Source organism: Oryx dammah, unplaced genomic scaffold, assembly GCF_014754425.2.
Source record: "Oryx dammah isolate SB20612 unplaced genomic scaffold, SCBI_Odam_1.1 HiC_scaffold_19, whole genome shotgun sequence".
Lineage (NCBI taxonomy): Eukaryota > Metazoa > Chordata > Mammalia > Artiodactyla > Bovidae > Oryx > Oryx dammah.
The window spans coordinates 37118634-37145441 of record NW_024070203.1 but is presented as its reverse complement, the minus strand read 5'-3'; the positions used below and the strand labels follow the sequence as shown (position 1 = coordinate 37145441).

Genomic DNA, 26808 nt, shown 5'->3' with positions numbered 1-26808 from the left:
GTTTAATGTCTCAAGTAACATTGAAGGATTTCTTAGAGACAAGACTCATTACATATACATTAATATAAAATATGTACATTCTGCTCAGAACTATTAAGAAGGCATTTCAAACAAAAAAATCCCGAAACTACTTAATCTAACATTAATATTAATTTACTTAATGGTTATAAAAATATATTATGCCAGAATTTTTCATAGCAAGTATGAAATGTGCAAAAGATATTAATAAAGTAATGCTTCTTACAGAAAGTGAAATTAAAGGTTACAGAGTAGTAGAGATTACATAATTTCTTTGATGTGAGCATTATAAAGAACATTAACTGATTAGTGAAACAGATTAAATATCTAAATATTAAATATCTGGGTTATGCAGTTGTTGGACTAGAGCAGAAATTGTTATATATAGTTCCATAAAATACAGGCAGTTGTTATGGATAATTAAATGTATGAAGCTAATAAGCTATGGAAAATAAGATGCTATAGGGAATCTATAGCATCTTCACTTCAGTTCAGTCATGTCCAACTCTTTGCGACCCCATGGACTGCAGCACGCCAGGCCTCCCTGTCCATCACCAACTCCCGGAGTTTACTCAAACTCATATCCATTGAGTCAGTGATGCCATCCAACCATCTCATCCTCTGTCATCCCCTTCTCCTACCTTCAATCTTTCCCAACATCATGGTCTTTTCAAATAGCATCTTATATCATACTATTATATATTTAATATTTAAGTATAACATTGCATTTTTATGCCAAAAACTGCCTGAAATTTTCATTTTATGACAATAAATCTGCCTGAAGCAATTTTAGTGAATATGATATGATATAGCTTACTATGACTGGGTAATATTTCCTCTATTAATTAAGAGAAAAATTCAGTAATGCTTTGCCTTTTCAGTTTCTCCTGCAGTTTTGTATAGCAGTTTTTGATATATTTTACCATAATAGCATCTCCCTTATGTAGCCTAAAATAAATAAAAACCAAATAAAAAACATTGCATGAGAAAAATATTCTGTATGCAGATATAATAAATAAATATGTACATATATAAAAACGTGTGTACATATATACTTGCACATACACACACATGATGCTCTCCAAAGTTTTCATGTATTTGGTAATTACACTATTATTTACTGTTTTACACTCCTTTGCTTCTCTTTTACCTAATATTTAAGGTAGGACTCTGCACTTCCATATATAGTGATAAAAATAATGTCTGCATATCATCTTCCATATTAAAGACCTTTTCATAAGTCAATTTAGGGCATATTTAATGTGATTCTGCACTCCTTCTGCCTATTGATCTTTCCAGTAAATGACGAAAGCAATCACATGAACTTGCCATGTGAAGTCCTGTAATTTCCAGAAGGTGGCACAGGGATTGTGTGTTTAGTGCTTTAAATTTACAAATGCTTTCCCAATCTGAAATAATTGCACAAAGAAAGTGTAATCCTTACTCTCATTCCCCAGAGGAGTGTGCTAGGAAGTGTCATAACCAAGACTTCCATCTGACGACTCTTATTTCAAATCCAGTTCATGGTGGAATCTCTCCTAAATTCTGCCCCTATTCTGCCGTACCTGCAAGGGAACAAGAGACTCCGAATTACTCAGAAACCAGGGAGGAATGAACTGCACTCTGTCTGCCAGTCCAGTCAGCTTTTCATTAGCTCGCTGGTATAGATTTGGGCTTTCCTGGTAGCTGAGTCGATAAAGACTCTGCCTCCAGTGCAGGAGACCTGGGTTCAGTCCCTGGGTCGGGAAAATCCCCTGGAGAAGGAAATGGCAACCCACTCCAGTATCCTTGTCTGGAAAATCCCATGGACAGAGGAGCCTGTTGGGCTGCAGTTCATGGGATCACAAAGAGTGGGGCACAACTGAGCTACTAACACTTTCACTTTTCATAGATTTGGAGATGATGCAGAGAGCAAAATGTTCACCAGCAGCTTGACAGCATGAAAAAATAAACTAGCTTGATCTGGAACAGCATGGCACAATCTGCTTACCGGAACTGGGGTTGTCTGTTTGGTACCATGAAGGTTTTCACTATTAGCTAAGTGCTCATAAAATGAACTTCTTTTCACGCTAACCAAACTAGAGTGACTGAAAAAAAAAAAAAATCGGTCCCTATAAAATAGGAAGAGATGGAAAACTGAAATATGATCTAGTTTATAAAAGCTTTTTTCCAGTGCCCCTGGAGGATCAGTTATTTTCATGGGTAGAAATTGATTTGGAAATGAAAGCACATGGAATAAATATTACTGCAGAATAGCAGAATGGTGAGATACCTAAAATGCTTTCACTTCTCACAACATTGCACTGAATTTTTTAAATCATTTGTTTAGTGTTAAATTAGTAAATTCTGTGTGCTTGGCAAATGTTAAGTACTAGGGATAGAAAAGTAAATAGGAATGTCCCTGCCTTCTATAGTTCATAGTCTGGTATAGGAGGTAGGTAGCATAGAACAGTGCCAGCACAATGAGATACAGGCTGCAGTAAGCGCATGATGCTGTAGTGAACTTACTGAGGCACAGAGAAAGGACCCTAGATCATAAGCGGCTTTAGGGAAGGCTTACCTTCTGATGAGAAGATGCTTCTTGTCTGAGAGAATCACATTTATGCCTGTTGTTCAATCATAATTAGTTTTAGTACGTCCCTCACTTTTAGAAGTGTTCCAAGTTGGCCTGTCAATTCAGTGACCATCTTATACTAGAAAATAGGATGAGAACTCACAAGGACTGGGAGGTGGAAAGGTATTCCAGGCACAGGGAACGAGGTGGGGGAACAGAGGCGGGTGTTTGCTGGTCGTATGTCAGTAGTGACAAGAGATGTAGACGGGAGTGGTGTTAAAAACATTTACCACTGGCATGGCACTGGCACTGGCCATTTAGAGTTGGGCACCATCCGTAAGTAAGTGACAGTGCTGTTCATATCATGAAGGACCTTGTGTTCTGAACTAAGTAATTGGAATTTGTCTTGAAAACCTTAGGGAGCACTGAAAGTGGAGGAGAAGAAAGACTAGTTTAGTATACTCAGTCTGGCTTAGTCTAGCAGTGAACAGAAAGGTAAGGGACTAACTTTGAGAATCAGTTAGTCATGGATGTTGTACCAGGCATTTCCCCTAGCAGTTCTGGTCTTCACGACGATCCTGTGACATGGCCACTGAAGCTCACAGAGGCTATGCCTTCCTACATTCACAGCTCAGTTCAGTTCAATTCAGTCGCTCAGTCGTGTCCGACTCTTTGCGACCCCGCGAATCACAGCACACCAGGCCTCCCTGTCTGTCACCAACTCCTGGAGTCCACCCAAACCCATGTCCATTGAGTCAGTGATGCCATCCAACCATCTCATCCTCTGCCATCCCCTTCTCCTCCTGCCCTCAGTCTTTCCCAAGATCAGGGTCTTTTCCAGTGAGTCAGCTCTTCACATCAGGTGGCCAAAGTACTGGAGTTTCAGCTTCAACATCAGTCCTTCCAATGAACACCCAGGACTGGTCTCCTTTAGGATGGACTGGTTGGATCTATTTGCAGATATTGAGTGGCAAACCTGAGTTTCGAACCCACTCTGAATTATTCAATTCTGTGGGGCTTCCCAGATGGCACTGCTGCTGCTGCTGCTGCTGCTGCTAAGTCCCTTCAGTCGTGTCAGACTCTGTGCAACCCCATAGACGGCAGCCCACCAGGCTCCGCCGTCCCTGAGATTCTCCAGGCAAGAACACTGGAGTGGGTTGTCATTTCCTTCTCCAGTGCATGAAAGTGAAAAGTCAAAGTGAAGTCGCTCAGTCGTGTCCGACTCTTCGTGACCCCATGGACTGCAGCCCACATAAAGAACCTGCCTGCCAATGCCAGTGCAGGAGCTGTACGAGACAGAGGTTTGATCCCTTGGTTGGTCCCTGGAGAAGGAAATGGCAACCCACTCCAGTATTCGTGCCTGGGGAATCCCATGGCCAGAGGAGCCGGGTGGGCTACATTCATAGGGTTGCAAAGAGTCGGACACGACTGAAGTGACTTCAGTTCAGTCGCTCAGTCATGTCCTACTCTTTGCAACTCCTTGGACTGCAGCATGCCAGGCCTCCCTGTCCATCACCAACTCCCAGAGTTTAGAAGTGACTTAGCATGCACGTAATCTTCCTAATAAACTTTCTGCCTCTAGTAACTGTTCTGATCCCATTAGAATTGACTATGGAATAAAGTATGTACTTTATTCTATTGTCATTAAGTGAGTATTGTCACTGAAATAATGAAGTCTGCTGTCCTGGTAGTTGTTGAATTGGTTTTGATATTCATTAATTTTATACTCACAATGGGATACCAGAAAGTTTCATGTTGATTGATCCTCTTCTAGTACTAGTACTAGTAAGTACTTTTCTGTCCTCAAACACACCTGGAATTGAGCCTCTGCTCTACCCCTTCTGAGTGACCTAACTCTTTAAGGCTCAGTTTCCTTTTTGGTCAAAGGACATGAATACTACCTGCCTCACAGAGCTGTTGTAAGGATTAAGTGAGTGAATGCATGTGTGCACCTAGCACACAGTGAGGATAAAGTGTTAGCTGCTGTCACTGTGAACGGGGCCTGGCACACAATGGAGGCAAAAGGAGCATTTGTTGAATGATTGAATGCATGAGTGCCACATTTTTGTCTGGGACTGTGTTGATTACTATTACATTTACTGTAACAGCCAGACCATGCTAGATGGTGCACCCCTGACAGTACCATGTGCTGACTGTCTTGCAATTTTTCAGCAAAAGAGCATCATATGTTGCCATTCAGAAAGCAAAACAAGGGAAACTAGTCTCTCCTCACCATGCAGTATAAATAACAGTTTGAGTGGAAGCAGACTTGGAATTTCCAGCAACAAGACTTCCTGTTTCGGGTTAGACATAAGTTTCTGGCACTGTATCATGCTATAAGAAGGATGTTATGCAAAGGGAGGATGAACTATTTGGGAGAATGCTACCATAAAAAAAGAAAATTCAAATGGGAGTGGGAATATAACCTAGGGGGATAGTTAGAACTACTGTAAACATGCAAACAATAAGAAAACTCTATAAATACATGTAATGGATATGCCTTGGGATGGTCACATCTTATGCATGAAATCTTAAGCTAAAGCAAGGAAAATTATGTAATAATCTTCATAAGATATGATAAGCTACATGGGATCATGGGTTAAATATCAAAGAAGATGATATAAAAATAAATATACCTATATAGTATTTGAAATCTCAAAGAAAATTTAGAAATTCTTCTCCTTTTGATAAAACAAATGGATTGAGTAACTTAAGTTCCTTAAAGTGAAAGATCCAGAGCTTTGTTTCCATTCCCAATGGACAGATTTACACTCAGTGACTTGAAAGATTTAATCCAGTTCTTTAAAATGTCAGTATGTTTTCATTCAGAAAATAGAAACTCTCTGGAGCCTGAAAAAAATATATTATATATGATCTCAAAAGGGAAATGGAGTAGATCTAAACTGAACTTCTTATGTTTTTAATTGGTCAGGTTTACCCTGAATATACCAAAATATATTTCAACACCTGTCCTACCATTAGGAGATTTTAATGACCAGAAGTCTATTCCTGTAACATCATTGTTATATTAGTCTCAATGTTATTTTCTGAGTAATAATAATAGGGAAGTGAGAATCTCCATCTTAATAACTCTGTACCTTCCTATTTGTATTTTTATTTGGTTCCCTCACTTTTAATCTCAAAATTATTCAATAATTGTTTGACTTCAACTCTTTTTAAAAAAAGTTTTCATCCCACTCAATTGTCAGCTAAGCAGTCTGAATACAACTTTTCTGTTAATCTTTTTCTACATCTGTCGTTCAAGTCTCAGAACCTTCTCAATGTTCTGAACTTCTAAGTCCCACATTTTTCTTGGTTTGAACAGAGCATGTTCTTCCAGACCAGACATGTGTGAAAAATAGTCTCACTTTTTCCTCTATGTGTCAGATACTGAAGAATGTTCACTGTGCTTTAAAAGGAATACCAGAAATAAAAGAGGCAAACCCCCCCAAAAATGACTTTCATACTTTTCATTACAGGTCTATGCAGGATTTAGGTACTGTGGTAAATGAGGTGAGAGCTGGAAATAGTGAACTTAGGTAAGGATTGCCAGCAAGTTTGAATGTACTTCTTGAACTGTTCTCTTAGCCGATGGATTCGGAAAAACTTGTCTACAACATAAGTCAGAGGCATGTTCTGAACCAATCGTTTGAAAGTGTACTGAGTCTCAGTGACATGGTATAGTTTTACAGCTTTTTGCTTTACAGAAATTCAGAAATTACTTGGAAATTCCTTTTAAAAACAAGAGTCCTACATGGACTCAGATATCATTGCTCCTGATTTCTGATATCAGACACTAGTGTCATGGATCAAGTGTGTTTTCATGATTTAGTTAGAAGTTATTTCCACTAAGTGCACCAGGATGGATTTGGAGTGACAGCTAAGCTTCTTTTCTTTTCTTTCTTAAATAGTGTATAATGAAAATGGATTTCTTTGTGTTTGGGAGTTTGGGATTAATGAAATTTTCTTGAAACTTGTGTGAAAGTGAAAGTGAAGTCACTCAGTCATATCCGACTCTTTGCGACCCCATGCCAGGCTCCTCCGTCCATGGGATTTTCAAAGCAAGAGTACTAGAGTGGGTTGCCATTTCCTTTTCCAGGGGCTCTTCCCAGTCCAGGGATTGAACCCAGGTCTCTGTAATTGTAGGCAGATGCTTTTACCATCTGAGTGGTATTTTCATGATGTTGAAAAATCTTGGTTCTTCTGTTTATTACTATTTCATAAATTTGTTTATGTCACTGCATAGACATTTAAAATAGAACTAAATGACTCAATAATATAATGGAAGCATAGTAAAGACAGTAAAGACAGGATGAAATGTAGCATTAGTTGAGAGCTGTTACTTACTAACCTTGGGCCACTCACCTGTCTTGGTCTAGGTGCCCTGGAAAGGAGAGCCCATCGGGAGTGCAAGTCCAGGGAATCCAAAGTGAGGGGGAAAGGACCACAGCAGGGAGGTGGGAAGAACAAAACATGGTGTGTGCTTCCAAGCTGTAGTAGCTTTGCAGCAGACCACTGCTGGTTGTTGGGCCAAAGGGTCTTCTCTGAAGAGGCCACAGGGCCTGCCATGGGCCGGTCCTCTCCACCGGGCAGTACCTACCCAACTCTTGAGGTGCGTTACCAGCTCTTCTGCACAGACTCTGTGGGAGGCAGGGCCTCTTGGTGCCAGTTGGTGTGGATTTGGGGCACCCCCTACTGTACGGTGATGGAGGTAGGAATGGAGAGCCCAGGGACTTTTATTTCCTTGAGAACTGTGAAATTAAAAGCCAGTGGCCAAGGCCTGAGGGTCAGGCAGGCTGTGCAGGCCTGGGGGGACACGTGATTGGATCCATCACAGACAGCTTACTTAACTCCTCTGTGTCTTCGTTTTGTCATCTGTAATGGGATTAACAGCAGTCACCATATTACAGCTGTTCCAAAAATTAAATGGCTTAATATGTGCTTAAAAAATGCCCATAGAGGTTAAAACTGTTTTGAATCATGATGGCATGACTATCTTACGTGTAGAGCCATTAAGTGTGACTTTAAGTGTGCCACTTAATATAGAGTACATTTGAGTTAATAAATTCGGTGTGTTGCCTAAAAAAGCAAACAAACATTGCATTGTAGTCATACCATTAACAGCAGATGGAGATAGTTGCTCCAGTGCCACTGGGCCTTGGTGTAGGACAGCATCTTTGAGGATAGGATCAAGATAAATGCATAGTACTGTTACTGAAAATGTCAGTTATTAAAGTTAACAAAAGAAACAGGCTACACAGTTCTTCCCCAAATAAATGTATCACTAGGACAAAGACGGGAGTATAGATTGAGTTCCCAAACACAGCTCAGATTCTAAGTGGTGGGTCCAGTGTTGCACTTGTGGAGGTGATATTCTCTCTTTCCCCCTCCAGTGGCCAAGTCGTCAAGCTCCACTCTGCCCAGATCATATTTCCTCTCCACGCCATTCAGATCTGCAGCAGAGTGTTTACCACTCAAGTTCAAGTGACAGGAGCCAACCAAGAGGGGTCTCTCTTTCGTGGTTCAGCTCTGTGTGCTGCCAGGTTGTCATGCACATCCATTCAAAGTACCAACAGTAGTTGTTTCCTTTTCTCTGGGTGTTGACGGGCTGTGCTCTGCAAGTCTCCCTTCAGGGTCCGTGAGCACTTTCCAGGCCCCTTTGCACAGTGCCAGTTTCATTCAGTCTGGCTCGGCATGGAGGCGGACTGCCTCGGCCCCTCTCACATTTCCACAGTCAGCCTTGGAACTGGAAGATAAATAAACACACACTCCCTCTCCAGTGTCTCCTGACCTTGTTCCTGGAGAATGGAGGATGCCTAGGAAGCTCGGAGCTCACCTCAGTCTATTTTTATTGGCTACATGTTGCTCTGCGTGTGAACAGTGGTGACAGCTGTGCTCAGCGCCTGTTCCCACCCTTCACATTATGCTGTAGCTTTCAAAATGCTTTGCTCTACATGAAAGAGCAGAAGTCTTTGATTTCATTGACCAAATTTAAAATATTTCTTTCATTACCAAAAAAAAAAGATAACTTTTAATCTCACATTGAGCCAAGTAATACAAAACTGGATATTTTATTTTGAGGATATTGCCCTGTCTTATAATGATTTATAGTCTTCTAAGAAATGTCACATTAACTCCCTGTTATAAACATTTCCATATTTAGCTTCTTTAAAAAAAAGAAAAATAAAGTATCCAATATTCCTCCAGAAAACACCCAGAAATATAAGATTTTCACTTTTACAGGGGATACAATGCAATACTGTTCATGAATCCCATGAGGCCCCCATTCTTCCCCAGTAGCAGTTTTCTGGTTTTCTTCTAATGGTTTCCCTAAAAAGATTCCATTTCCTCTACCAGTGCCAATGATTGATTTATACTTCATATTCTATCTTTGATTTTTCTTATGTTTAGTGGTTTTGGGAGCCTAATATTACTCATTTCTGCTCATCGTTTACTATGTTCAGATGGTGTTGGATGTCTACTTTCAGTTTTAAATAGAAGAATAATAACTACCTAGTTTGAAAAGCTCTTTGGGATTATGGGTTTGGTTAATATCCTCTGAAAACAATTTTTAAAAACTGTAGTGGAAGATTATGAATGACTTTTTATGTGATTGCATCCCCTGGTGCTTTGAAATAAAAACACGAGAAAGAGTCTAAAGCACTTGGTCAGAAAGGCTAATCCTGAGTTGATGCCATTTACATTTAGATTTAAATAAGTCAGCCTATTTATTCCTTCAAACTTTGCTTCAGGTTTTAAATTGAGAATACACAGAAATTAAAAGTCCTAGGATGCTTAGATGTATTTTGAAAAGTTATAATGCCTAAATTCAGCTGAATTCTAAAAATAATAGCTGTGACAAATGCAAGGAGTAAGGAAATGCACTTAGTTATTTTTAATAAAAGAATATTATTGCAACGATTATGAATAAGGGTTATCTAATATGTGGTCCAGATGAAGTGAACTGGGGTCAGTTCAGTTCAATCACTCAGTCGTGTCCAACTCTTTGTGACCCCATGAATCGCAGCACACTAGGCCTCCCTGTCCATCACCATCTCCCGGAGTTCACTCAGACTCACATCCATCGAGTCAGTGATGCCATCCAGCCATCTCATCCTCTGTCGTCCCCTTTTCCTCCTGCCCCCAGTCCCTCCCAGCATCAGAGTCTTTTCCAATGAGTCAACTCTTTGCATGAGGTGGCCAAAGTACTGGAGTTTCAGCTTTAGCATCATTCCTTCCAAAGAAATCCCAGGGCTGACCTCCTTCAGAATGGACTGGTTGGATCTCCTTGCAGTCCAAGGGACTCTCCAGAGTCTTCTCTAACACCACAGTTCAAAAGCATCAATTCTTTGGTGCTCAGCCTTCTTCACAGTCCAACTCTCACATCCATACATGACCACTGGAAAAACCATAGCCTTGACTAAACAGACCTTTGTTGGCAAAGTAATGCCTCTGCTTTTGAATATGCTCTCTAGGTTGGTCATAACTTTTCTTCCAAGGAGTAAGCGTCTTTTAATTTCATGGTCATTAATGTAATAATGCAAATACTTTGCCTTTTAGACTGCGGGGCATGCAAATGAGCCACAAACAAAGCGTTGTGGATCTGGTCCCCCACCTATTATTTGTGATGGAGTTTAAAACAGTAGCCGTAGAGTCTAATCCCTCACTTTTAATGGGTGATGGAGTATGAAGCAGTATGTCATAATGAAAAACTCTTCTATTAGAAATCTAGACTTTGATTCTATACCCAGATGGACTGCATGACCAATAAAAAGTCTGTTTCTTAAGTCATAACACCAGGGATTCAGATATGACACCTTCGGGGAACTTTCCCAGACTGAAATTCTGGGACTCTATCCACTATAATTCAACTTCAGATGGCAACTAGATGTAAACCCAAGACATGGATGCGTTCTAAGAATGTTGCATCAGCAGAAGACCTGTTGAGATACCTGGAACCAGCTTCTGGATAGGGTGTTGTTGGGTGGAGCTGTAAAAAGTACAAGGATGATGTTAACCTGTTGGGGTCTTGCAGGGAGAGGGTGAACTGGGGCACTGGAATCTTGGCTTATTTTTCTTCTTGAGCTCAAGAGTTTGTCCAAACACAGAGAGGAATGACCAGGCTTGTTTTGACATACGTGTATCTTTGTTTGGTAACGTGGAATTCTTCGGAAAGAGATCTTAATTTAATTTACAGTGAGATCTCTTGATTCTTGGTCAATCTGCATGTTTTTTAATTGAATAAAAATCTTGAGGAAGAACAGATTCCAGCATTTAAGTACTGCTGTCTTGGCTATTTCTGTACCTTTTTTTTTTCTTTGTAAGAGCTTCTGCTCCTATTGTAATTCTGCTCCAGTTTTAATCTACTGTAAGACTATGAATTGTTCACATTTAAAAGCCTTCAAAGCATTTTCTAAAAGCTGAATATTCTCCCTCCTCTCAAGTCACTGCCTTCTGTAAGAAGAGGATCTATGCAATCAAGCAAATACAATTTAAGTTTTGTTAATTATACATTTCCTGAGGACTTTTTATGTGCTATCCCTAAGCCATAAGGACACTAAAGATTACCAAGATGTGTACTGTCTTCTGGTAGCTCACAGCCCTAAGGAGTTAATCCCCCAATAACAAAACCTGCCTGGAACCAGAGGGCTACCTTGGGGAGCCCAGATGCTAGAGACAGCCCAGCCCTGACTAAGGGGAACTGATGGATCTAAGAATAATTTCAAGAGAAGGAAGACAGTCTGGACAAAGAGGTGTGGATGTATGTGACATATACTGGGTCACAGGGAGTGGTCGTGGTGAGGCCAGACACTCTCATAAGAAAAAAATCAAGGTCATCTCTTTTTGCATCTCTACATCGCCAGTCTTCCAGAGATGAGCTTTCAGAGGAGTTGTGAATATCTTGATAAGTAATAAAAGTGGTAGGGGAAGGAAGGGAGGATTTATTACAAGGAGTTGACTCATGTGATTATGGAGGCTGAGAAGTCCCCAGATGTGTAGTTGGGAAGCTGGAGACTAGTTTTTTGGGGGTTTTTTCTTCATTAAAAAATATTCAAACAATAACAAATGATATAGTTCCCATCCAAAAGCTGTCAGGCTTAAGACCCAGAAGAGCTGATGTTTCAGTTTGAGTCTGAAGGCAGGAAGACAGGTGTTCAGGTCAAGCAGTCAGGCAGGAAGATTTCCCTTTTATGCTCAGGAGTGTCAGCTTTTTTGTTCTATTCAGACATTCACCTGATTGGATGAGGCCCACCCACAATAGGGAGGGCAATCTGGTTTATTCATTTTTATCAATTGAGATGTTAATTTTGTCCAAAGACCCTCATAGACACACCCAGAATATTTGTCCAAACATCTGGACATTGGTGGCCCAGCTAAACTGACACATAAAATTAACCAGCAAACCACCTCCCTGTCTTTTAAGGCTTACTTATAAATCATCCAGGAATATTCTGCCAGCCTGATTACTAAATTGTCAGCTCACTGGGACTCTTGTTCTTTGAAAGCCTCAGCTTTCTTTGAAAGCTGGTAGCTCAGCTGTTAAAGAATCTGCCTGCAGTGTGGATGACCTGGGTTCGATCCCTGGGTTGGTGAGATTCCCTGGAGAAGGGAATGGCTACTCACTCCAGTATTCTGGCCTGGAGAATTCCCTGGACTGTGTAGTCCATGGGGTTGCAAGGAGTGGGACATGACTGAGCAAATTTCACTTTCACTTTCACCATAGAAATTCTGTACAATATCTTAACATCATTGAGATACTGTCATCAGTCTTCTCTGATAATATATTGGCATTATTTTCAGAATTGATAGCTAACTCATCATTTATGGCTCAGATTATATTTATATTTGTTTTGGGAGTTACATGCACATGTTGTAAAACCAGCCTTCTTGGCTTTGAATCCCAGCCCTGCCTCTTAATAGCTGTGTAACTTTGAGTATCTAGCTTTACTTCTCTCTGCCTTAATGGGTAATAATAATAATACCTAACTCTGTTGTTGTGAAGATTAAATCACTTAATACATATCAGTTAATGCATGTAAAGATACAGGTAGGTTGTGTGTGCGTACTAAGTCACTTTAATTGTGTCCGACTCTTTGTGACCCTGTGGACTATGGCCCACCAGGCTCCTCTGTCCATAGGGATTCTCCAGGCAAGAATACTCGTTACAGATACATAGAATGTACTTGAAAAAAATAGTTTTTCCTTTAGCCACATATCTTTTACTTAAAATGCTGTTTCAGCCTTGGCTCAATATTACTTAAGTGCTGATACTTTTTTGAGGAAAGAGTTCTTAGGAGCAGTAAGTTGAATATACTCAATTAGCACACATTTTGGATAGACTAAAACCAAAACTTCAGAGCTTTAGTTGGCTTGAAAATGACACCAGATTTAGAAAATGAGTAAGAGAAGATGAAATAGAAAGTAACACATTTATAGAATATGCATGGGCAGTGGAGTGTTTGATTCACTTCACTACTGCTGTTCAGTTTAGCTTGCTACAGTCAGAGAAACTGTCCATATTTTAAATGATTCTTTGGCATCTTAACATTAAAAACATTTATAAACAAACCAACAGTGGGCGGGGGTGGAAAAATGCTAAATGATGCTCTTTGTTAGGGTTTGAGCTGGTAGATGTGACAGGCAGATCTCATGAGGCTAGACTATCTTGGGTTGAAGGCATTCACCTGACTGATGGAAAACCAACCGTGGGTAAGTCAATCCGACTCAGGGCTCCTAAGCCAGATGACAAAGCAACTAAAATGTCCAGACCTTCTTTTCTGGGTGTGCTATTTCTGATTTTTCCTAACAACCACATCTTTCAATGAGTGATTTCAGATCTGTTTAGATATGTCTGTCCACATAATGACTGAAGCGACTTAGCAGCAGCAGCAGCAGCATTCACCTAACATGAAATATAAATATTTTCAAGATGATGCATGAGGAGATCTTTTGGTTCTTTGAACTTAGTGAGTGCCTCAAGTGTCCTTAGGGAGGTCTTTCTGTATAGCCCATGTGAATGTGGATCTTCAGGGCACCCAGTGCTGCTGACTACAGTTCAGAGCCAGTTCCAGAACTGAGGCGTGTCCATTTTGTTGCTAGCAGCTCACAGGTAGTGGAATGCTGTGTCTATAATTATTCTGATGTTGTCCACAGCACTGCACCTTCTACCTCCGTCACTAACTCTATTCTGTCTTGAAAAATAACCTTCCAGATATTCAAATTCCCATGTCTGAAATTAGTCTGGCAATGAAAGTATATTCAGACTCAGCTCTTTGAAGCTGGCTATATTAGTCCGTTTGATTATTTCCTTGGGAAAATTCTTCCTTTAACTAAAAGGGAAATGCTTTACCCATTTATCAAGTGACTAAAGATAGCACTTTTAAGCTGAGGATTAAGTCTGAATGGAGTGATTACTGCTTTCAAAAACCTAAATAATGAAAAGTTTGTTGTTGATGTTGTTATTGTTATTGTTGCTAGAATTCTACAGTTTTGTACACGAGCTGCCCCTAGGAATTTTCTCCTCCCATCTTGCTCCTAACTTGTGAATGTGTACATGGATTTCTATGCATTTGTAACACTTACATTAATCCTATGTCTTTGAAAATCTCTGGAGAGGAAAATGTGATCGTGGAGTGTGTGTATTTGTATTATTATCCATTGTTATTACCATTCTTAGACATGCTTGTAGTGTCATGTGCTCTTCTCAAATATTATGATAAAGTTAAAATGTTTTAATCGTAAGGCTATTGTGATGAAGCCAATTTTAGTCTGTTATGAAAACTCTGCACTTTTTCATTTTTGAGAACCAAACTCAGAATGTGTTGAGCTGTGCCTTAGTATATTTTCCATTATTCTTTTCTTTCAGAAATCATGCCATCCATTTAATACTTCATTACAGCTGAATTGCAATATGTATATATGTGGTATGCAGAATGAGCCATTTTGTTTTAAAACAGATTGCAGATGAAAGGAAACCATTCATTTCTTGCTTGCTTGCTGTAATTACTAGAGCACTAATTACTCCAAATCACTGACATCCAGGGTCAGGAAAGATGACAACAGAAGCATCAAAGAATAGACATGGTTCTCTTGCTGTGACAGATTTTCCGTATTTCCAGCCACAGTATTTTGTTTTATGGCTACTGTTTTCCAGTTTGATGGTGAAAAAAAAAACAAACAAAAAAAACACACAAAAACCAACAACAAACATGCACACAGTCAAGATTGCTGAATGTTTACTATTATTTCATTCGCAGTTTGACGGTGAGAACATGTATATGAGCATGACAGAGCCGAGCCAGGACTATGTGCCAGCCAGCCAGGTGGGTTAATTAATCTTCTCTGCCTTGTTTCAAATTGTAATTAAACAAATTCAAAGAGTTGCATTGCAAATGAGTAGCACTATCAGTAACTGCCGCAATCAGGAATAATCATAATTTATAAACAAAGCATTTAAGCCTTGTTTCCAGTTAATGAGATCGCGCTGATAAAACCCCAGAGTTGGCATTTGTTGAAAGATAATACCTTGTTTCCTCTCCAGAACTGCAAGCAGCTGTTTTGCCAGCATGATCTTTCCTAAACAGTTGTTTTACCTTTAGGGAATAAAGTCTTTACAGGTGCAGGTTATTTGAGCTTCTGACTGTAGACGAGTTAATCATTATAAGCTACACATGTCACAGATAGCTTTAATTATCAACTATTGGGGCATTTCAATAAAATGTTACATTGATCACCAGAATCCCATAGCCAGAGAGTGCTCTATGGCCGCTTTCAAGCCAAAACACTGTGATATTATGGAAACATTTCAAGGGCACGTCTGTATCCATTTCACTGGGAATGGTTGACAAGGTGTTTAATCATGAGACGTGACAACGAAAGTCCAATGAAAATGTAAATGGTTAGATTTATAAAAGTGAATGTTAGGCTATTTATTCTTAGATACTTAAGACCAGACCTTTTGATCCAGAGAGGAGGGTATTTGAAGCAAAACAGTAACTGCCCTCTGGGACCACTATAACATGATATGTAAGAATACTGTAAGTAAAAATAAATGAATGAATAAATGAAAGTGAGGAAGAGTTCATAGGAGCATATTGTGGACTTGAACATATTTTTTCTGGAAGATTAAAAACCATGGTAGCCTGGAGTTTCATGTGTCAGTAACTATAATGTAAACTCAAACATTGAAAACAGTTGTTTTCAATGCCCACATATCCGCCCAAATACATTTAATAACTGAGAGGGGTGGGGAAATAGAGAACAAAAATAAAACTATTTTTCTCCATGGTGGTTGTCAGTGAATTAAATCTAATATATATGTCAGGGGTGTACTTCACGGGGCCTTAAAATCTCTCTAAGAACAAAATGTCTCAGGCTTAACTCAAAACAGAGGCAGGCCTGCCTCTCCGTGAACTTTGCATTTAGAAGTCATTATCATGGAGTCTCAAAGAGTGGGACACGACTGAGCAACTGAACTGAACTGATGATCACTGCCTTCTCTGGTAGACATTCTGGAAACTATACAGTATTGTTCAGATGAGAAGGTCATCATTGAGTTCAAATACCCAATCTACATTTCCTTCCATTCAACAGAGTCAATCACTCTCAGAATACCTTTGGAAGGTTGGGCTTCGTGTTTAGAATCATTACTTAAACTGAATTCATTCAACTAAGTAGCCGCCAAGATCCATAGGTATTTCTGAATAGGACTGTTTGATTAAAAAATGAAAAATGTTACTATTAATTTTCTTCTAACCATCAATCCCAAAACTGTACTGACAAGTTTAGTATTACTATTAGATGAAAGCAACCTGGTATCATCTCTTTGGTGCCTTTAGGGTTTTGAAGTGTAAGGGCTAATTGAATTTGTTTGAAACAGTAGGAATACAAACTCAATAAATGATTGCTGTTATAAAGCAGCTGCTCCCTTTCGGAGAATCATTATGTCCGTCTTAAAGACTTTTGGATAAAGGATTGGAAATTCAAAGCACATACATCATAACAACTTGGCTCTTCAGATTTTTAAATTCAAGAACCATGAATACTATTAATCCCCAACTAAAGTCAAACAATGTTATTTTTCTTAATATTTCAGTCCAGTTACCAAGAATGTTTTAAATACCAGTGATAATTTATGGAGGAGTAAGGAGCTCCAAATACTTTATGTGCTTTGTAAAGATATGACAGGTTTGTGTGCCAGAAACAAACTATTTTTTAATAATCCAGCACATATGAAAATGTTTTTAAAATGTGCTATAGAAAAAATTCTACTAATGTAAGATAATACATACCATGGCAGGGAATAAGCTTCACAAATTATATAAGTTGAATGGCCTTTACTAAATTTTACCCTTAACATACCTTTTGTTTACTATAATATGGTGTGTTCAAGAATTCATTACCAGGTATTCTTTTAGGGAATTTTAATCAATTTACCCCTTTTGGCAACAATAAATAAGACTTTAGTCATCTGCAGGGGAAAAAAGATATATAGTATTGTTCCTTTTCCTACACAATATACAATATCAAGCATCTGCATAGTTTAGTAATCCAAGCTTACTTAGTATCTCTCAACAATTGTGATTCCTGTTCAATTTTCAAATCAGTACATTGGGACTTACAGACTAAGTTGCTAAGTAGCAGCATATGGTACACTACTGCTCCTGTGATGTTGCTACAAGCAAATAGCGCAATTCTAAAGAAATGATTTTTATAGAAAGCCAGTGCTGGAATGGCTCCAGAAATGGAAGTACACTGTAAAAATTAACGATATTCTTTTAGATAGTCCCAAAGGGCTCTCTGGCACTATCTATTGCATGAATTCTATACCTCCTAAGTCTAGTATATACAAACCCTTAGAATTTTTTGCATATAATTTTGTAATTGATAGGCAGCTTTTATATCGAATGTACCACCCTATAATAAGACTGACAAGTATGCAATAAAAACCCATGACATTTCCACTTCTGGGTTCATTCTTAAAATATTCACTGTTTTCTCCTATAAGTGTGCTGGCCACTCAGGACTTCAAACACCATTTAACTTTTTCTTATTCTGGCTAGAGTTTGAACCACACAATGCAAGACTTTGTGGGTTTCTAGACTCTGGCTAAGGAGGCCCATGCTGCCTGATACCTCATGAACTTGCAGGTTCCCTTCTGTATAGTTCGAGGAGAAAATGTGAGCAGCTGATGGAAGGGAAGCCAGAAGTAAGGAGCGGCCACTGGCCATCACGAACTCCTTTCTCATTCTTAATCTGACATGTTTGATTGACCACCATGACGAAGGACACAGCAGAGTGGTGGAAGGGGACTGGTCTGCCCACCTGAGCTCTGCCCCTTCTCCAGAATCACCCAAGCACACTTAGATGCTCATGCCAGGAAATCCTTCTTTTTCCCTGAAGTACCTTCTGTAATTCCTTATGTGGAATCAATTATACTCAAGATAAATGTTCGTTTGAATTAAATACATCAAAGGAAACAGGATCCTGGGTTTCTTGATAGGAACTTTGTATGGCACTGAGGTCATTTATCTATCCATTTATTTATTTAGTTTCCTTTTCTTCTTTCTTTTTCTTCTATAGAAGTTTCAAGAGTATCATTTTCCACAGCTACCTATTCATTCCATGCTTTCCACCCACAATGGTGAGATTCTTTACCAGTTCCCTGGATGTAGATCTCTTCACTTCTCACCCCTCAGTTTGGGCTCTGTGTGGAAATGATTGAGAAGTACTGTTTTTTGTCTTTTTTTAAAATATATATATATATATATATATAAGAAATAATTACCTGGCAGATTTTCCTGACAGAGGTTATGGAGAATCTTTGGTTACTTGACTGAACCATGTTTTCAATAAATCACTTCCTCCTTGACTCCAATAAATCATTTCTTTCTGCTTGTTTTCCCTCCCTATCCTACTTTGCTTCCATCATTTCTTTCCTCCCTCTCTTATTTTTCTTCCTTCCCCCTTTCTTCCATAATTTTTGTTGTTAATTCTGAGCATCATAGTAAACTCTAAGTATTAAATGTCCTGACCTAAGATTCTGTTTTACATTATTTCCAGGTTGTAATCAGCTTTCTCTCTGCTTCTCTTTTTCTTCCCCCACTGGAATTTCTCTCTTACCTGTTTCCTCAGATCTCAAGATTAAAAATAACTGTGATAAAACATAGCAATGTTTTTCCTAGAATCTTACAACTAAGCATTTAATGTACATTTTATATCCTCCATCTTGAATGGAAAAGTTGAAAAGCATCTAGGGCAGCCCTCATGTGAGTTTCAGGTTTGATTTCTAACCTCCCTGGGTACCTGTCCTTAACAGCAGCTCAGACTCAACATATCCATTTGTCAAATTGAAATTCATCACCTCCAGCCCACTACCTCACCCCAAACTTCTTTTTTTCCTATGTTGCCTGTAGTTGTGAGATTTAACACCACTCCCCAGTTACCCAAGACAGAAACTTGAAGAGTCTCCCTTAAACGCTGAGCTCTGAACTGATTCCAGATAGTGCTGATTCTATTTTTTTGCATCACTGTTGAATCTGTCTCTTTTCTTTCTACATTATTACTGCTTGAGTTCCGGACCTCACAGGTTCTGATTAACTCAGCTCATCTTACCTCACTTTCATCTTTCCATCTCTCCTCTCGCTATTGCTGAATGATCCATGTTTCTTCCTTAAGCACACGTGTCCATGCCTCTCTGGTTGGAGTTATTGAGATACACCTTGCCCTGCTGTGGCGTATAGCATGCCTGGATGACTGCAGTGGGACTCGCCCTTCTTTCTCTCTGGATCTCCTGTGCTTCAGCGATGCTTGGCACATTGGAAATGTGCAGCTTTACTTTGTGTACATGTTTTACGCACATTAATTCTTGACTCTTCTGCTTGCAGTAGTTTTCAGCCCTGCTGTGCAGACAGTTAGCAAATCTGGTCCTGCCCATTCCATTCGAGCAGCACCCCTCCACCTGGGTGTCAGTGTCTCACATGTTAACAAAAGGCACAACACTCTCATCACCTCAAAGAATTATTTCAAGTCCAGGACTCCAAGAATTAATGTGATAATAAACTATATAGTACCAGGCAGTTATTCTTACAGTAATATCGTATTGCTATTTGTCATACACAGTACAATGGCAGCAGAACCAATGGGATGTCCCAAGTTCTTTTTTGTGCAATGTTCTCTTATATCTACTGTCAGAATTGTAATATTTAATGTTTGAAAACTTATTAATAACTCTATATGTATTTTAGTTACAGATGAGAAAATTCTCAAGGTTAGATACAGTATAAATGAGGTATGACAACAGGGCCTGGAAAGTATAATATTTTTAAGAGCACTTTTGAAAAAAAAAATCTCTTGACTTAGGTCATAAAATTTCCATGATCGTGACATAAATTTGAACTATAAATTAGGCCAATTACTTTTAGATTGGTTCCTTTTGGCAGAAATTTCAAGAGTAAGGTCAGCTTGACTTTTTGACCATTCACCCAATAAAATAGCAAAGCTGCCAGGCTTTGAGTAATCTAGTTAGCCCAACAAAGTCTGGCATCTTAACAAGCCCAAACTAGTTACTCAAACCAGTCTTCAGTGTAACGTTCAAATGATTACTCTGTGCAGTCCCAGAGGTATTCATTACAGACAAAATTGCTCTTGTTGCCTTGCATACAAGCTGAGTTTTCAATGGGAAATGAAAGGATGCCTGGAAAAATAGGCCACCTAATTAAGTTAAACTACTCTAGCATTTGGCTTGACATCTTCATTACTCAAAATTAAAAAGATGCTTCACTTGAGCACACAAGTTACTATTGTTTATGTTGTTTTCTTCCTAAATTGGCTTCTTACATGGAAGTCTGTTTTTCAGAATTATATCTTGAAATAGCTCACATATTTCTTACAGTTTATAAAAATGTCTTAATAACTGTATGGATACTGAATACCAGCGCCATACAAATATTAATATATATCTTAGAGCTCCTGATACTCAAGCACACATTAGTTTTTCTGCATATTTTCTTCATCATTTACACTTTGATATGGTTGAAATTTAGATGATTTTATTAACCACCCAATCTTTATTATTATTATTTTTGTTATTATTAATTGGGTCTTGACTCTATAATCTATAAATGATCAGTTATATGGGAAATAGAATTTCTCAAAAAAAAACTCAAATAAAGCATAAAGTTTAAGCTGAAATTCATTTGTCCAGTAGAAGTGTTTAATATTAACTCCTCTAACAGAGCTATTTTGGGAACATTTTAAAACACAAACACATGTAGAGCACACCATCCACTGATTGCCAGTTCCTACTCATTGACACTAATGAGGCTGCTGACAGGTTAAATGTTGTGTATCATATACATTTCCAAGCTGTGGGATTTGCAAATATAAGACTCATTTTTTATTTCAGAAATGAATGTTGCTGAGTATGTTTAAGAATTTTATTATAATTTTCTGATAGTATATATTTTAAGCATTAGACAAAAGCATTTCAATGATAGAAATTATGAAACTATCTGAATGGAGTAGCATGTATGGCAAAAACAGGTTCTGAAAAAACATCTTGCTCCATGTGGAGGATGGTTTGCTCTGTGGACAACTGTCAAATGACACCAAGACATTTTGGCACTGGCCAGGGTGCCATGACTCTAGCACACAGCCTGACCAATTTAGTTGATTTTGATACATTGTGAAAACAGCCCTTTGACTTGTTCATGATGGTATTTTTTGCAGATGTTTTGATTTAGCGTATGAGCAGTGATGAAAAACTAAATGATCCTTCCTGTTAAATTTTGGAATATATATATATATATATGTGTTAGATTTTTTTTTTCTATCACTTATAAAAACTCTTTACAACCCTATGGACTATGCAGTCCATGGAATTCTCCAGGCCAGAATACTGGAGTGGGTAGCCTATCCCTTCCCCAAGGGATCTTCCCAACCCAGGGATCGAACCCAGGTCTCCCGCATTGCAGGTGGATTCTTTTCCAGCTGAGCTACCAGGGAAGCAGACCTGTCACTAAAGAATGTCTAAATAATAGGTATGGCATTCAAGTTAAGAATAGCAGTATGTTGAATAATATCATCTGTCTCTGCCAACTCCACTTCCAAGACACTTAAAAGATTGTTCCAAACAAACACTAAAATTTCATTATGCCAATGTCAAGTAGAAGCGATATCACCCATTTTTAGTATAAAAACACTGAGGCCTAGAAAAGCTGTCTTTCTGCCCATCCCTATCTCTTCTGAGACCACTCTCTTCATATCTTCACCTGCCACCCAAACACCTTTAAAAAAATGTCAAGTTTCCCTTCATAATGTCAGTTCCTTGGTTTTAGATCATACTTAGGCTGGACTTCCCAGAAACACAAAGAGGGTTTCAGTTTAATCTTTATATTCATATTTTCTTTCTTTCTCCTGTGTTTATTCTGATCTATGTTATTTTGGAGATTGGACCTAAAAATTTCTACCTACAATCCTCATGGTTTGAGATTAATTGGTAGCTGTCATGGAAAATGCTGTGCATACATTCCTTCCTTTTTGTACATTATGATCATTGATCCTGTTGCAAGCAAAGTCAAACAAGTAAATTCTTAGTTTTGGCATCAGATTTTTCAACTAGAACAGCCTGGTGTGAAACTCACATGGGTTCTGAGGGTCATGATTTGAGACCAATAGAGAAGCCTTCCTTAGATGTGTCTGGGCCTCCTAGCATTTCAAGAGAAGGCCCACCTTCAAGAAGAGCTAAGCTTATTGTGAGTAGTTATTTTCTGAACTCACAAACCAGAGTGGCCTTGGAGGAGTGGGAACTGAGGCAGGCCACAAGATTGCAGGCCTGAAGCAGGGCCCATGGCCCTGGACAGCAGTTGCCTTCGGAGAAGCCCAAACTCACCTGTACCATAAGCACTGACCTGTTTACTTCTTAAACTCCAACTGCAGTTAAATGTCTTGCTTGACAAGATGATGGTAAGTTTTAGCAGGAAACTTATGCTTGACTGGAAGTTGAGGTTGAATGAATGAGTGAGTGAAGTCGCTCAGTCGTGTCCGACTCTTTGTGACCCCGTGGACTGTAGCCTACCAGGCTTCTCCATCCATTGGATTCTCCAGGCAAGAATACTGGAGTGGGTTGCCATTTCCTTCTCCAGGGGGTCTTCCCAACCCAGGGATCGAACCCAGGTCTCCCGCACTGAAGGCAGATGCTTTAACCTCTGAGCCACCAGGGAAGTTTAGGTTAGCATTCCTCTTACCCCGAAGGTAACAAGTGAAGCCAGTCCGTAACAGTAATAACTGTCCATTGGCAGCTACCTGTATCTGTAAGGAGATAAGCTAAGGCCTTGCATGTGTTATTTCATTGAATCCTTATAACAGTCCCCAGAGAATGAAAGTTGTACACCTGTGGTGGATTCATGTCAATCTATGCCAAAACCAATACAGAATTGTAAAGTAAAAATTAAAAATAAATAAATAAATTTAAAAAAAAAATAAAAAAAAATAAAATAAAAAAAAGAAAGTTGTAGAGGGAGTGACCAAACATCAAAAAGACAGTACATGTTCCAGTTCCAGTTCTGGCCTGGGAAGGCCTAATGCCCAAGTCAGACTGCATCCTTGGGCCACAAGGCCACACTGTATTTTAGAACTTTAAGGTCAAAATGTTTACGTGCTAATCTCAGTCCTTGTTAGTATTCACAGAACTACACATGTTACCTTGTGTGGGGATACTCTGAAAAATAGCAGGTCGAACCAAATGAAATTGCAGATATTTGACCATCTTTTCCCTACCAAAGCAGCAATTTCAATTTTGTTCAAACACACATTAAAAACTGTGCAGAGGTGTTTACTTGCAGTGTCTAGCTTCTTTTATTCGAAACAATGATTCCTTTTTTCCCCTCTTTTCCATACCTTGGCAACCATAGTTGTCCTCATTTCTTGTGTATTTTCTGCTTTTCTTGTCTGGGTTGAGGACTCTTCCTGTTCTTGGAGCTTTTCCTTTTCTCGACCAAAACGTAAACAAAGTCGAGAAGGTCTCAGCATCAAAGATGTCATCCCCCTTCTCCAGCTTTCCCAGGGATCCAGCTTCTGCGTAACTGAAGGAGGAAGAACTCTTAGCTTCTTTAAACTCAGAAAATTATTTCCAGTTGTTCATCTTTTTTCCCCCTTTCCCCTATCTTCAGCTTCATTTCAGCAGAAGCTTTCTCGGAAGTAAAGACCGTGGGAAATGAGATGATCCTCAGATACCTAGGGATCCACTTGTAACTGCTTCCTGGTGAAGGATCCAAAGAGTAGAAATTGCATATCAGAGAATGATGATCTTTCCTTTTTCTGTCCCCCTTAATTGAATGAGGACCCAAACCAAGAGCAGAGGCCATCTATTTAGTTCCTCTGCTAATTTGGCTTTTTCCTGAAGAAAGTCAGTTTACATACCCAACACTTACTGATTTCTGTACAACAGGATAAAATGAAAAGAATGACCATAAACGCATGTAGTTTATATTTTAAATTTTACATAAAAATATGTACATATAAAAATAGGCCAACCCTGATTGCTCAAATCCATGTTGGCTGCCTGTGTATGATTTAGCATGAAGAATCTGACCATAAGCAAAAGTCAGTTTAGCACAGGTTTCTTAAAAAAAAAATTTTATTAACGCTCAGAGGCCATTCATGCTTTAAATAGTATATTAAACCCCATGTATTTTATTCAATTATTGAATGTAAAAAAATTCTATGTAATGATGCTATGAGTTGTCCCTGTGCTCAACTGGCTCTCTAAATACAAGCAAATCATTCAACTTCTTTACTCCTCATTTTTTTAATCTACGGAGTGAGAGTATAGTCTCTGAGGTCTTCTCTCAAGCAGGCATTCTGTAATTTCATTTTAGCATAAGCATAGAACTCTAGAACATTATCCTAAGGAAAAAAATACCTAAGGTTATTCACTGCAATGTGATTCATAAAGGAGAAAAATTAAAAATACCCTGAAGTGAAGTGAAGCGAAGTCGTTCAGTCCTGTCCGACTTCTGCGACCCCACGGACTTTATCCTACAAGGATTCTCCGTCCATGGGATTTTCCAGGCAAGAATACTGGAGTGGGTTGCCATTTCCTTCTCTAAGGGATCTTTCTGACCCAGGGATCGAACCCGGGTCTCCTGCAATGCAGGCAGACGCTTTACCTTCTGAGCCACCAGGGAAGCCCCTAAAAAAATACCCTAAATACACTAAATGTTTGGTATAAGTTACTGGAAACTGGAGTCAGTTATAGAAGATGCACATAATGACATAATAATGCAGTTGTTAACAATAATGTAGATGCTATTTATAGGCATGAAAAATATTCACAATCCATTTTAAGTGATTCTATGATGGTATAATACTGCAACTGACATTTATTGATAGCTCTTATGAGCTAGTATATTACTCAGATTATGTTTCAGTCAGTTCAGTTCAATTCAGTTGCTCAGTCGTGTCCAACCCTTTGTGATCCCATGGACTGCAGCATGCCAGGCCTCCCTGTCCATCACCAACTCTCAGAGTTTACTCAAACCCGTGTCCGTTGAGTCAGTGATGCCATCCAACCATCTCATCTGTCATCCCCTTCTCCTCCCACCTTCAATCTTTCCCAGCATCAGGGTCTTTTCAAGTGAGTCAGTTCTTTGCATCAGGTGATCAAAGTGCTAGAGTTTCAGCTTCAACATCAGTCCTTCCAATGAATATTCAGGACTGATTTCCTTTAGGATGGACTGGTTGGATCTCCTTGCTGTCCAAGGGACTCTCAAGAGTCTTCTCCAACACCACGGTTCAAAAGCATCAATTCTTCGGCACTCAGCTTTCTTTATAGTCCATTTCTCACATCCATGCATGACTACTGGAAAAACCAAAGCTTATATTATCTCATTTATCTCAGTTAACCCTGAGGCACCCTGAATAAATTGAATATTATTATCATCCCTACCTTATAGATTTGGAAACTAAGGTTTAGGAGCATGAAGTACCTACATCTGCTAAGAGAGAAGATGAGTACTGCATAAAGCATTTCTAGCTCCAAAATCAGAGTATTATGATCTGACTTTGGTTATTAAAAATAAAACAAAATTCCAGAACAAAATAGCAAACATGGACTAAAAAGAATCTTGAAAGAATGTGACTTTTTCATGTATATTTTCTTTTCTTTTTTCTCTCTTTTAACATGGATTATTTATAAAATAAACCAAAAAAAATTGTAGAACTGAATCTCAGAATATATGAACTCAATGTGAGACTTGAAGACATCTGGAAAACTATAAAGAAGGATAGGCAGTTTTTGTACATGAAATTTATACTAAGCAATGAAACTTTAAATGTTTTAATTATACCCTTTAAACACTGAATGTAGAATGATGACCTGTTAGCCAAACATCCTTGGGCCCTACTAGGGTTTCAGAAGTAGCTCCCCCACATCAGTCTGCTCTCCCTAATCAGCACCCCTGTGTGGTTGGGAATATAGGGGAAGGGGTGGCACATTGTTTCACAGAAGCTTTATTTTTCAGTCAAGGAGAAGGTCCTTATGATCACAGCACACAACACCTGATTTTAAAATGTCCCCTAAAAATGCAGCTCAGAGACTCATGTCGGCCCACACACAATACTGAGAGGAAATAAATCTCTTGCCACTGCAGCATCCTTAATGAATTATGGCAAGAGAAACACCTGTATGTAAGTGCTAAGAGCTTTTCTGGACTTTTCTTGAAATCCTGGAGAATGGCCCTAGAGCAGTCATGCCACCTAGAAGAGTGCTGTGTTTCCCACCCCTCCCACCCCTGCTTTGCGAGTGCTGAGCCCACTGTCCTGATCCCACTAGATCCTTAAAGCTTCAGCCTGGGAACCACACCTCAAGGGTCAGAGTCCTCCCAAACCTGGCCCCAGTGTCAGAAATCATCTGGGGCAGCCTCACATTAACCCTGTTTTCTGATTTCATTCAGGCTTTGCACCCCACCCGTTTTTAACAATCTGACAAAAATGAGTCCCAGTAAAGGCTCGCACTGGGCTCAGTACCCCAAAGTTTGTTTTGCTTAGTGGGCTCAATCTTGCCCTTGAAGTTTTCTTAGAGATTGAAGACCTGATCTCCCTGTTGAAACTTCTTGCTGCATTGCCTAGATTTGCTCGTCAGTTTTGTGGTCTTCCCTCCATCACTTACTGCATCTGAGCAGAAGTGTCTGATCTTCAGATCCTGTTATCAGGGTAAATTTGCTTATAAGAACTTT

General features: G+C 39.1%; 1 protein-coding gene across 2 annotated transcripts in view; it reads left to right on the top strand.

Annotated features, from left to right (window-relative positions):
• The window catches only part of TOX (thymocyte selection associated high mobility group box), a 305616-nt gene that overhangs the window by 125530 nt on the left and 153278 nt on the right, over positions 1 to 26808 (top strand). Inside the window, exon 2 of one of the 2 annotated variants that reach the window (XM_040261270.1) lies at positions 14830 to 14895. In XM_040261270.1, coding sequence (XP_040117204.1) covers positions 14830 to 14895 — 66 coding nt within the window. Of the gene's footprint in view, positions 1 to 14364; positions 14896 to 26808 lie in introns of those variants that run through there. The other variant, XM_040261269.1, reaches the window with a different exon arrangement.